We start from the raw sequence: 12,507 nt of genomic DNA, 5'->3' as shown, positions 1-12,507 counted from the left end.
TAAATAAATATATAAATATTTTTTAAAATTTATTATTAACTCATGTACATGAATTTTTGAAGTTAACAATAAAGTTTTAATTCAAATATATTATTCAAAATATTAAAAAATAAATTTGAAAGTACATAAAATTAAAGTGAAAGTAAAAATAAACTCACTATTAAAGTTACATCCTTTAATATTTTGTGGAATATAATTCATCTATAATCGAATCTGAATCGATATTGTAACAACCCCTCAACCGGGATAAAATAACAATCTCATGTTAACAGAAAAACAAACTAAATAAATTTTTTCCCTCTTTCATTTCCTTCCTTCTTCACTTGATTCTTCCCTATATTAGTGTTTTTATAAGTTGGACTTTGTAAGTTTAAGAGGTTATTCTTTCACTTTTTTTATTTTTTTTTCTTAGATTTTTTTTATGTTTTTCCCTTACTTTTTTCTATTTCTCTCTCGCCTTTTCTTTTTTTTATTTTTCTATTTTGCTTCTACCCAGTCGGCAACATATAAAAGAAAGGAGGAGCTGATTTGTTTTATTTTTTAATGGCAAATAACCATTTTACTCTTAATGAGTCATTTTGCTTTTATTTGACGGTCCTTTTTTTGTTAGCACTACCAAGCTCCATTCATTCTAAAATTTTAACCAGATTTTATTCAATATATTTTAAGATCTCTCGTAAAATTTCAGCTCGATCTGATGGTCGGATTGAAAATTACGTCCAATAACGTAAAACTGGTAAAATTGTGATTTTTCATCAAATTTCTAAATTTCTCGAAAAATTCTGAAATTTTAACCCAAACTAAAGCATCATATTAGAAGGCTCCATGTAAATTTTCAGAATTTTTTAATAATTTAATTAAAAATTAAAAATTTATTTTACATAAAACTAGTCAAAAAATATTGATAAAATCTTGACCTAGACTAAAGCCCACCCCAGCCTTTGCCATACCTCCGCCTATGGCCATAAGTATCCTTAAACAGTGCCAGCAACTTTAGAAGATGGGTCGGATGTAACAATCATGGCCTCTCGAAAAACATGCAAGGTGCCCAGAGTCGATGTGGTGTGAGGCAGATTTGGTCCAGCCACACCATTCACGATGATATACCCGGTTTTATTCCGAGTGGCATGTTCGCTGAGAACAAAGTAGTGAAGGGATTTGAGTTCGTTGTGGTTTTGCTGGGTGCTGGACGTGCCCTTGAATAAAAGAGCAAAAAATAAAATAGCGAGAAGATAGAGGGGTGGAGGTTGAGCCATGGCCATCTCTGGTGTCGTTAATGGAAAGATCAGGGTCATTTATAGGACTCGTTTGACAATGAACACCTTTGCAGTGACTTCAAATCGTTGATTGCTTCTTCTTTTTTTTACGTAACTACAAATGTACTGTTCAATTTAAAAGGTATAGTGGGAATAACAAAATTCTTAGTGATTTTAGCAGCACCCTTGGAACAACATAGAAGAAGAGTTGGATGTAACAGTCAAAATTAAGGGATCTTGCAAAGCATGTATAAGATGCCAAAACGTCCTGTGCTTTGAGTTAGACCTGGCCCAGTTTCGTTCAAGGTGTCATGTTGGTACAAAGTAAAACGAAGGGATTTGAGCACATGCTGGTTTTGGAGGGAGGTGAGGTACCCTTAAATTTAAGGCAGACTAATATAGCAATAATATATAGGTGTAAATAATGAGCGATGTCCGTCTCTGTTGCCAGAAGCATGCAAGAAGACAGGGGATTTATAGGACTCTGATGCATATAGCTAGCTAGCACAGTGGGTAATCCAGCAAAGAGATTAAAGGCTTTTATCTGTTTGAGACAGGGGAGATGCGTGCCAGACACATGCAACTATAACCAATGGCAAATTAACGAACACATATTCAGTCTAAATTGATCCATCGCCAACTCCAGTGCATCTGAGAGGGGAATGACACAAATTATATGAATGCAAGACTGAGTTATCTGATATATAGATCTAGCTGGTGTCACATAGGAAAATGACTTTGCCTTAATGAACAATAAAAAATATATGAAATAAGATAAGATAATCTTATGCAAAGATCCATCGTGCAAACACCATAATAATCAATGCCCAGATTATCTCAGACAAGAAAAGTATGCTTGACAGAATCAAGTACCCTGAGAAAAAAAAAATCCATGCTCTTCTAAATGCCTTGAAAAATCTTTGCTACCACGGAAGATACAATTGCTATAGAACAGGCTCAAAGTACCTGACTCTGACTCTTGTACACAGCTTTATGTAGTCATCAAGTAAAGTTGGTGTTGAGTACTCTTGAACAGAACACAGATTTATTTCCAATTAGTATTCTCTCCCCTGCATGTTCAAATGTTTTGGCTCTATCATTTATGTCCATTGCAATTACATGATATAATCAGTAAACCCCCTGCTAAGAGATCATAGCTAATATTCATGATTTTCCAAAATATAAAAAGAAAATTGTTGCCTGCAAGGAATTCAATATGGTTCCAAAATTGGAAGTACCCCATGCCAAAGCATCAGTGTAATTTGGAAGTGCCCAGTCATGGATATTAAACTCTTTAGATTACAACAAAAGGGTGAGGCATCTGACTCTTGAGCTTCCCAGTTTCCAATAGAATTCAATCGCAGATGCACAACTACTGTAATATGAGAGAGAAGAGAGAATCTTCTGTAGTGTCAAAATGTGGTTAAAACTGCTTCTTTTTCTTCTCAAAATAAGAATAATTGCGCTGGAAGTCTAAGACTGCCCACACCAAGTGCCACAACCTCATATCTGGCCATAGTGCATTTGGAGAATACAACAGGCAGTTACTAGTTTGCCAAAGTAGGAAGTTACTGAGGCGGGTCTCCCCAGAACTTCGGATCACAATGTCAGGATTGGGAGCTACTGACATATACATGTGGCTCTCAATGTCAACCACCTTTAATATCGAAAGATCCACCAGCAATTTCTCACTCTTTACATTTGGAATCACACCATCTCCGGTTCTACTTGCCTCCAATGATTGAACTTCACCCCATTTATCACAGGATCCATGGACAGCATGCCCAACCACACCACTTTTTTTATCAGTCCTTTCTACTCCTTCGGCCATGTCATTACAGAATGTGCTTGCCCTTGTTGCTCGTAATTCATTTGTTTGAACTCCGAACAATTCTTGAACACTGTGGCCAATGCCATCATCTATGCTTTTGCCATCTACTTCTTCAACCCTACCACTGAAACTTTTATGTGAGTTACAAGGTTGAATTTCCTCCCACTTATTTTTACAGGATTCATGGACAGCTTGCACAATCTCATCACATGAAGTATAGGCTATGCAGATCAAAAGCACACACTTGGTGTTGTTAGCAGTAGCCTTCATAACCTTTTCTGCTGCCACCCTGACAGGTTTGCTCAAAAGTTTCAAATTACCAATAAAATACACCCTGATACCATATTTGTTCACAAGGCTTTCTTCCTTGAGCAACCCTTCAATCTTCTCCAGAATCAGATCCATCAGGTTCTGAACCTCATCAGGCTTCCTTTTGAAATTCTCAATGCTGAAGGCATAAATAGTGACATAAGTTACTCCCAACTCATAGCAGTACTTAAGCATGGACATAAGAACTGAAAATCCTGCTCTGTGACCAGCACCTTCTTCCAATTTTTCCTTCTTAGCATATCTTCTATTTCCATCCATTATGAAAGCAAAATGGTTGGGGATGGGACCCATAGATAGAATGCAAAACATGCATTTTCTGAAGAAACCGCCCAAACTACCAAACAGCTCACTTAATCTACTACGACGGTGTTTGTCCATTGTATCTAAAACAAGAACTGCAAGTGTCAACTGACCTATTCAAGAGAGAAAGAAAATTAGTTGACTTTGGTGGAGTTGACCCCTCCAGAATCAGTAGAGAAGTAGTGCAATATAAAAGAGAAGTTGCTCAAGTAAAAATACATAAATAGCAATGAGATTTAGCAAGCAGAAATGTATGTTTCATTCATTCTGCACAGCTCAAAAACATGGATTCCAAGTTCCAACACATACATATAATGAACATCTTTGATGAGCTATGACAGGATAAATCACACCCATATGATTATTCTCTATGCTAAGTCAGTGCTTCAAATCCACAATATTAATGCAGAGACTACTATGATTCAGAAGTCACAAGATTAGCTACTGTGTTAGTAGCAGGTGGATTGGTCCTTCAGGCAATTTTGATATACAAGTAGAAAAGCAATACAAACAATTCATGCAACAACAAAGAAAGCTAGGTTGAGGCCAATGCTAAATATGGCATCATTAGTAACTCTTAAAGGCTAATTAGTCAAGAGAAAGAAACAGTGAACACCAAGTCAGATCCAGCAATCAATTGTAACCATAGAATCCCATGCACTTGTACTAAAAATAAGATAATTCACCACAAAAATAAAAGAAACCAATGAACTTCAGCATTTTAATAATGAGAACATCCATAGTAACACAATCCTTATCCCTGAGGATATAACTACACCGCTTGAAAGTAAAAACCCAATTCCCCAAAATATACCAACAACAATATTTCCTAGTTCAAGCTAGCCATACATCCTTGCTTGAATAATCTAAAACAAAAATACTCATCTTGAAACTTCATTTAACAGAAATAAAATCAAAGCCAACTAATCCTTCTCCCAAAACAAGTTAGATTCTTAATTAAATGACAATAAACGCAATTTTATATGGACAACAACACCTGTAAAGTTGCGAACTTTAGATCAAAGTCTCAATCTTTAAAATTACTATTCAAATCCCACATCATAGATCAAAGTCTCAATCTTTAACATTACTATTCAAATCCCACATTAGCTTATCTCATTTAAGACCACCATGCCAACCTCAAAGTTCTAACACCATCGAAACAAGTAACATCCATAACGCATCAAAAACAACAAGATTACTTACTTCAATCTAACCTCTATATTCTTCCTTACATTAAGAAAATCCAAACTCGACTGAGCCCTAGTCCCTAACTAACTAATTAGAAAAAAAAGAGACAAATTGAATGCAATCAGACAAGCAAAGATAGAAACTTTGAATCAAAATCTCAATCTTTAACATTATTAGAGTAAACCCACTTCGAATGAACTCAATTAAGACCAACAAAACTACCTAAACAACAGTCACGCAAAGATTAAAGCACCACATTAGACAACTTTAAATCACGAATATCAAAATATATATATATATATATATATAGGTTCTTACCTATGATCTGTGCAGATCAATATTGCAACCAGATAAAATCAATCATGAATCTCCACGAACAGAACTTGGAGCCTGCGAATCCAATCAAACTAATATTAAAAACCTTAAAAACAGAGAGTAAAAAATAATTAATGTTATTTTAGTTTATTTGTGTGCACCGACAAGGAGAAACGGACAGTGACAAAAACAGGACACCTGGTAGTTAGCAACAGAGAAGAGAGAACCATTCGAATTATTATAGTGAAATTTTTGTTAAGACCACCTCTCGTCGATTCTGGAATTTCTTTCTCTCTTTGTGGTGGTTGTGTGGAAGCGGGAAATTTCTTATTGGTTTGTTAATGTAAAGACTAGATAGTAGCCGTGTTGTTGGCCCATGTAAATTTATAGATCGAAGGTTTTTTATTGTTATTATACTCTTAACATTTTTTTTATTTTTTCTTCATTCTTTCAAAAAATTATAATTTACATTTTAGATCAATATAATTTTAAAATTTATATAAAAAGATAAATCTACTCTTTTATATATATATATATATATATATATATATATATATAAACACCCACAAATCAGTTAAATAAAATTCCTCTATATTCATACACAATTTCTCTCTCAACAAAAATAGTTCTTTAACCCAAATAAAAATCTCATAACAATATATAATATTCATTTTCAAATTCCATGAAAGCACATATTCACTTTGAAGTAATTTGACATTTACTAGGAAAATACAAGCTCATAAAATATTTATTTTATCAAAAAAAAAATTCAGTTCATAATCAAATAGGTCACATTTCATGTAGTCATTGTGATTTTGATGATCACAGACATAAAGTTTTTCTAATAGGTATATAAGATGTAGGGTAAAATTTCTTGATGAAAAATAATTCAGCCTTAAATATATGAACTGTTACAGAGCCCAAGAGATACTCATATTTAGTTAAACATTATCTTGTGATGTTTTTTTATTAGAAAATAATATAAATTATATTTTAAAATTTTATGTAATAGTTTAAATTATTAGATTCAGATGATTTTTTGATATAATATTAGAGTCTTGATAACCAAGTGATCACGAGTTCGAATCTCACCATTCTTATTTATTTTATAAAAATTAAGCAAAATATAATATAAGTTTTTTATTTGAGAAAATATGTTAAAGAATAATATACATTATATTTTTAGATCTCATCTAATAACTTAAGTTTTCAGATAAGATGGTTTTTTAAATATATGTATATGCAACTTTGCTTCCATCTCACCTTTAATTACTTTTATGTATACAGCATTGTTTTATAACACCATCAAATATATTTACCATGCAAACATGTGATAGCGCGCACACGCAATGCATCTAATATATTTCAGTTTGCCCTAGTAATTGGAATCATCTCCTTTATTCGCCACTGATTTGTACATCTTTTTCCACAAAAATCAAAATCTCTTGGAAAATATTTCAATCTTTGCTTTGAAGTCTCAAGCTTTTGAATTTAAAGTCCAAAGATTATCAATTTTCATGAAAGAAAGTCATATTATATGATCTAAATTCGATTTCCTATGACAACAGGAAAAAAAATCACTTATTAAGGGAAGATGGGAACAAAATTGGAGATAAAAAAAATTGTCAGGTTTTTAAGATGAACAGATAAATAAATTTGTAAACTAATAATGATGATGATGATTTAATTTTTTGTTGGGTTTGGGTGGCCAGATTAAGTATGGCAGAGACTAGCGACAAGGGTTTTATGTTTGGCTAAAAAAAAAAGAGGGGGGAGAAGGTAAGTGTGATATTTGTAACAAAATAAAAGCTTTTTAGTTATTAATTAAAATATAATTATAATCTTGTAAATAATTTAAATTTTTTTATTGATTTTTTTAACGTTGATATAAAGTATTATACAGCTTATAAAAAATATGATATAAACTGTAATGTCTAAAAATTAATACAAAGTAAGAAAAAAAATACTGGAGAGTGAGAATAATTTTCCCTTCTTATTATTATTATTATTATTTTCCCTTCTATGTTACTTTCTCTCTTTCTTTTCTTTCTTTTTTTTTTTGTCATTTTTATTAATCTTGATATTTTTGTGTTAATCCGATTTTATCCATTACTAACAGTGAGAAATTTTAATTAATAATAATCTCAGCACTAAATGTCAATGGACTTTGAGAAATTTTGACCAAACGAAAAGCTAGGTATTAGCTTTATAAGTTGGAGGGTTTGCTTTTATGTATCTTGTGCTTCTTTAGGTCATTAATTCAAGTTGCTTGACTTTAGCCAATATTCTTTCCAAACATGCTTTTAAAAGGGACCACCATAACCTTCCATCATGCTTAATCACACTTGTTACCACTTCTGTAATCTGGACAGACTCAGAAATCATAATAAAATGAACTTAATTATTGATCTACTAGATGTTTGTTGTAGAATCATAGTCATTCAAATCTTTCCGGGGTTTATCCAGCTAAGAGATCGAGTTCTGAATCACACAGATTGATCTGAATTAACTCGAAAAAAATATATGTTTAAAGTTTTAATATCTTATATAAAAAGATTTTGAAATAATACATGTAGATATAAGCTATAACAAAAAAAAAAATAAGACATGTAGTATGGTATAGTTAATAAACAATTTAGGTCAATTCAAGTTATAAAAAAAAAATATGAAGTGTAGTATACTTATCCCATATTAAAAATTTTAAAAACAATTAATGTAAATGTACGCTATATATAGTTACTCTATATTAAAAAAATTAAAAAATAACTCATAAAAATAAGCTATAAAAAATAAATGTGAAGTATAATAAGATATATTTACCTCACAAAGTTACTCGGGTTTAATCATGCCAATTACAAACCCGGGTTTTTATGATTTGAAACCTCATCAAGATTCCGGGTTACATGGATCTTGGGCCAACCTGCTGGGTAAAGCCAGGTTTGTTTTATAAATATGCATAGAATGATGACTAGGAATCTTATAGATAGCACTTCCCACTGAAATTATGAGTGAGATGGGTCATATTTTCCCCAAGAAAAGCCACATAAAAACACCAGGATTTTTTTTCCCACTCTATTTTCATTAGATTAAAGAATCACACTTCTTGTTTTTCAAGTTGCAACATCATCATCTCACTGAATACAAATGGCAACTACAACAACATAATCTGTTCTACTCTAAAAGGAATCACTTAAAAAATCATGACTTTTAATCAAAAGTTGAAGGAGCAATTGATTTTGTGTGCACATAGAATTTGTTGGGTCCAATTCTGCTTACTTCACCTTCTTTTTTGTTATTTTACGAATGTTCACTTCGTGCTCGTATTTAGGCACCCTGCGACCTGGAATGAAGAAGGGACGATGCTGAGTTGGTTGTTGGCCACGGCGATGGGGTTTAGAATGTGAGGAAGCGAAAGTGCTTTTGGTCGCCTTTGGTTTTTCCTTCATTGCCTCTATCTGTTCCAACACCTCTACAACTTCTTTCATGGAGGGGCGGTTTTTAGGATCTGCTTTCAGGCACTTTAAAGTTAGTTGTGCTGCTTGTACCATCGCCTTGGCCGAATATTGGCCCTCAATCCTCGAATCCATAATGGTGGTTTTGAGCTTCTTTTTGTGCGAGAGCAATGGCTTCAACCATTCAACCAGATTTTGCTGACCAGTTGGTCGCTTCCTATCGAGCGCCCTTTGGCCTGACAGCATTTCAAGTAGCACGACACCAAAACCATACACATCACTTTTTACATACAAATGACCTGTTCATCATGAAGTTTCACATTAGATGATTTATTTATACGCCAAGAGTTACGTATACATGTTTATCATCTAAACTATTGTTTTAACAGCCTGTTTCAGTAGCATTTCAGATGTCCTTGAAGGCACACGTACCTGTTGCAATGTACTCAGGAGCAGCATAACCATAGGTTCCCATGACCCTGGTTGTCACATGTGACTCTCCACCAGAAGGCCCCAACTTCGCCAGGCCAAAATCTGATATTTTGGCATTGTATTTCTGCACAAGGAAGTTGAGATGACAAGGGTTGAATATTAGTAATGATAAATGATGGTTCATAAATCCTACATCCTAAAAAACAAGCCGTTTATCTGTTTGGTGTTTCAAGAAGCAGGGGACGTAGGCAGGGGACGCAGGGCCTTGGCCCCAAAGCTCCATCAGCTCTCCTATGATGTTATACTACCTTGCATGCATGTCTATTTTTAAGTTTCAATGAGATGACCCTCCCAAAACCTATTAATGCCTTCTTGCAACATATGCTACAATATCATTTCTCCATTGACAATTGATAGCTCCGCCATAACTTCTAGACATATTAAGAGAGTCTAGTTGTCTTTCTTATAGATACCAGCCAGAGTTTTGCTAATGATCTTATTAACACATCAAAATTCAAGCAACCGACTAGAGGGATAGATTTGGATCTCCAGCTCTCCCTGTGTAATCAAACGCATCTTAACAAAGTGTTCTTGGTATAACATCAGCGTCACGCACTCTGAACTATTTTGCATCATCTTCAAATTTTTATAATCAATTAAATTTAGCATAAGGCTCCATTTACTAGCTGTAGAAAATCATTAATGAGGGGAAAGGAAAGGAAAAGTACAGAAGCTTAAGTTCACAAAATGACATTCCTTTCCGCTGCAAAATAACTAATCTGATATTGCATTGTCAATCACATTTTAGCAATGTGCACATATGTTAGTGTAAAAATTAATCTAAGGAAACTTAGAATCACAAAGGGCAATTCACATCCACCACCATATTTCTTACTGGTTTTCAATTTATTTGTTCTTTCAGCAACAAATTATAGGGAGTATCATAAGAAAATTAAGCCTCAAATATAAAATACATAAACCATAATAAATAAACTAACCCCATCAAGCAGGATATTAGAGGCTTTGAAATCTCTATAAATGACTTGCTTCTCTGAGGCATGTAGAAAAGCTAGACCTCGAGCTGCTCCAATGGCTATCTTTAGCCGTATATCCCAAGAGAGGGGTTCAATATTCCCTGCACAAACAACCATACCAATTCATCTAGAAATTAGCTAATTCCTTACACTTTTTTCTTCTTCATATTCCTCTTTCTATTTTTCAGCAACTCTTACTTCTAAACAGATGGTTCTCCAAGCTTCCCTTCGGCATAAATTCATACACAAGGAGTAGCTCTTTATCCTCCCAACAAAAGCCCAATAACTTAACCAAGTTGGGATGCGATAGCCTTCCTAGAAAGTTCACCTCTGACTGCATACCCAATGAAAAATGGAACAGATGTTTAGCATCAACAATAGGGGCTACATTTCAATAAACACCATGCCAAAATGTGGCCATTGAAGCATTGGTCTGTGGCTAAGAACTAGAGGCTTGTGCCCCAAACCACACCCTCAATGCAAGGAGGTGTATTTCCTGGTATTTTGATCTAAAGACAGCTCGTAATTGTAATGATTGGACCGCAATTGCTAACTTATGACAAGGGCATCTTCTACCAACTATCATACCATTGAAATTCTATTCGATAGCATACACAAAGTCATGCTAGGTGGGACCCGTTACAGAAAAATATTTAAAAACCATAGTTGCTTTCCCATTATCATTCTCCCCATCCATTCATGGATTGGTCACAAACTCAACAAAAACATGAAACTTGATAACGGAATGGCCTATTAAATGCCCAAATATAACTTTCTTGAATATTAAGACAGTTGAAATTTAGAATTGAAAATACCTGCCACTCTTCAAGTCCTTGCATACTTCCTGAGTTCAATTTCTTTATAGCAACCACCATGCCACTGCCGGACTTAGAGGGCACATAAGTCTTCTGATCAATCCAACCTTTATAGACTTTACCAAAACCTCCCTCGCCCAACAAAGTATCTGATTTAAAATTCTTTGTTGCCCTCTTCAAATCTGCAAAAGTGAACACCTTCAAATTTGATGATTCCAATATTTGCCCATTTGCATTATTTATCACTTCATTTCCTTCATCATGACTCGCTGCCTCAGAGAATTGACTCCTGCAAACAATACTACTACTAGTGGCTGAGACATCTATGGTGGTGGTGCTGTAAGTACTATTGGATGTCCCTGTATATTGCATCCGGAAAATGGGAAAAGATCATTAGACGATCAGTTAAAAAGGAAAGACAAGAAGCAACATATAACATATGAACTCTTAAGATATCCACAAACAAGGTAAAGCAAGAAGGATACCTGGGGTGGAAGGATTGTTGTTGGCTATGGAGCTAGGACTAGGATCATAGAAGAAAGATCTCAGGCAGTTACCCATGTTGCCCTATCAGTAACTCATCAAAGCTAAGTAATCTTCAGACCACCTTAGCAAGATGTTAGCAGCACTCTTCATGGTTTATGGAGATTTGAAAGTTTGAGGCAGAAACCAAGAAAGAGCCAAGAAAGAAAAGGGAGAGAAATTAAGAATGTTCTTTTTGTTCTTTTATTGATGAATGGAGACTAGGCAATTACCATGTCTTCACTTTGCTGGCTGTTTCTTGAGTTGTCTTGTTTGGCCAAACATTTTGTTATTTTTGTCACGAGTATTGTTTGCTCTCTCGGGGATATAAAAAATACAAATCATGGAGACGAAGTGTGTGTGTGTGTGTGTGTGTGTGTGTGTGTGTGTGTGTGTGTGTGTGTGTGTGAAAAAGTCTTTATCTTTGTCTTAGATAATTATTTTTGTTCCTTTAAAATTAAAATAAAACTGAAACCAAGTTTTTTTTTCTAAAATTGCATTTTTAAACATTTTATAATTTTAACATTTAACCCCAGGTTGGATCATTGGTTTTAATTAACTTAGTTTCTACCATTAAATTTAAAAAAAAATATAAAATATAAAACCAAAACTCATTAAAAAATGAGAAATATAAGCAAGATAAAAGGAGAGGAAATTATTTAAATTATTTAATAATCTATAAAAATTGAAAAATAAATAAATTAGAGTAATTATTTTTTTATGAATTGAATAAAATTAAATAATTAAAGAGTTATTTATATTAAAAAGTATAACATGAAAAAAAAATTTACCGAATGAGTGTTTTTTTATATTATGAAAAATAATGAATACTATTATTGAAAAATTAATACAATAATTAAAATATACATAATATAGAAAAATGAAAATACATTAGTTTTTTAAAAAATAAAATTTAATTATAAAGACTTTGGAATTAAATGATAATAAAAAATGTGATTTTATGATAAATTTATTATCTTGCATTTCATCTATTCTAGATTTTAATTTTGGCTTGATACAAATATTTTA

At 33.3% G+C, this 12,507-nt stretch overlaps 2 protein-coding genes across 5 annotated transcripts; both read right to left on the bottom strand.

Annotated features, from left to right (window-relative positions):
* Nucleotides 1-2,284: 2,284 nt before the first annotated feature.
* On the bottom strand, nucleotides 2,285-5,582 carry LOC133693363 (dehydrodolichyl diphosphate synthase 6). Of its 4 annotated transcripts, none has more exons than XM_062114567.1 (3): nucleotides 5,385-5,582; nucleotides 5,227-5,298; nucleotides 2,285-3,830 (listed from the first exon to the last, which is right to left on the bottom strand). In XM_062114567.1, the coding sequence occupies exon 3, from the start codon at nucleotides 3,793-3,795 to the stop codon at nucleotides 2,680-2,682; it is 1,116 nt and encodes a 371-aa protein (XP_061970551.1). In that variant the 5' UTR covers nucleotides 3,796-3,830; nucleotides 5,227-5,298; nucleotides 5,385-5,582; the 3' UTR covers nucleotides 2,285-2,679. The 4 variants fall into 4 exon arrangements, with proteins under 4 accessions (XP_061970551.1, XP_061970550.1, XP_061970552.1 ...); XM_062114566.1 differs by having other exon boundaries at nucleotides 5,389-5,582; XM_062114568.1 differs by having other exon boundaries at nucleotides 5,403-5,582.
* Nucleotides 5,583-8,267: 2,685 nt separating this feature from the next.
* Nucleotides 8,268-11,775, bottom strand: LOC133693848 (probable serine/threonine-protein kinase PIX13). Its single transcript, XM_062115187.1, has 6 exons — nucleotides 11,442-11,775; nucleotides 10,957-11,315; nucleotides 10,340-10,475; nucleotides 10,106-10,242; nucleotides 9,108-9,231; nucleotides 8,268-8,974 (listed from the first exon to the last, which is right to left on the bottom strand). Exons 1-6 carry the CDS (start codon nucleotides 11,515-11,517, stop codon nucleotides 8,496-8,498), a joined length of 1,311 nt encoding a protein of 436 aa, XP_061971171.1. The 5' UTR covers nucleotides 11,518-11,775; the 3' UTR covers nucleotides 8,268-8,495.
* Between the last annotated feature and the right edge of the window lie 732 nt (nucleotides 11,776-12,507).

This window comes from Populus nigra, chromosome 5 (genome assembly GCF_951802175.1).
Source record: "Populus nigra chromosome 5, ddPopNigr1.1, whole genome shotgun sequence".
Lineage (NCBI taxonomy): Eukaryota > Viridiplantae > Streptophyta > Magnoliopsida > Malpighiales > Salicaceae > Populus > Populus nigra.
Note: the sequence above shows the minus strand (reverse complement) of the source record. Positions and strands in the feature narration are given on the sequence as shown.

What these genes read in the sequence shown, in the direction of transcription:
- LOC133693363 (XM_062114567.1), bottom strand. Translation starts at nt 3,795, where the DNA reads ATGGACAAACACCGTCGTAGTAGATTAAGTGAGCTGTTTGGTAGTTTG.
- LOC133693848 (XM_062115187.1), bottom strand. Translation starts at nt 11,517, where the DNA reads ATGGGTAACTGCCTGAGATCTTTCTTCTATGATCCTAGTCCTAGCTCC. An exon ending in CAACAATCCTTCCACCCCAG is followed by an intron (nt 11,316 to 11,441) that starts GTATCCTTCTTG and finishes TGCAATATACAG; the next exon opens with GGACATCCAATAGTACTTAC. An exon ending in CTAATATCCTGCTTGATGGG is followed by an intron (nt 9,232 to 10,105) that starts GTTAGTTTATTT and finishes TTCCTTGTGCAG; the next exon opens with AAATACAATGCCAAAATATC.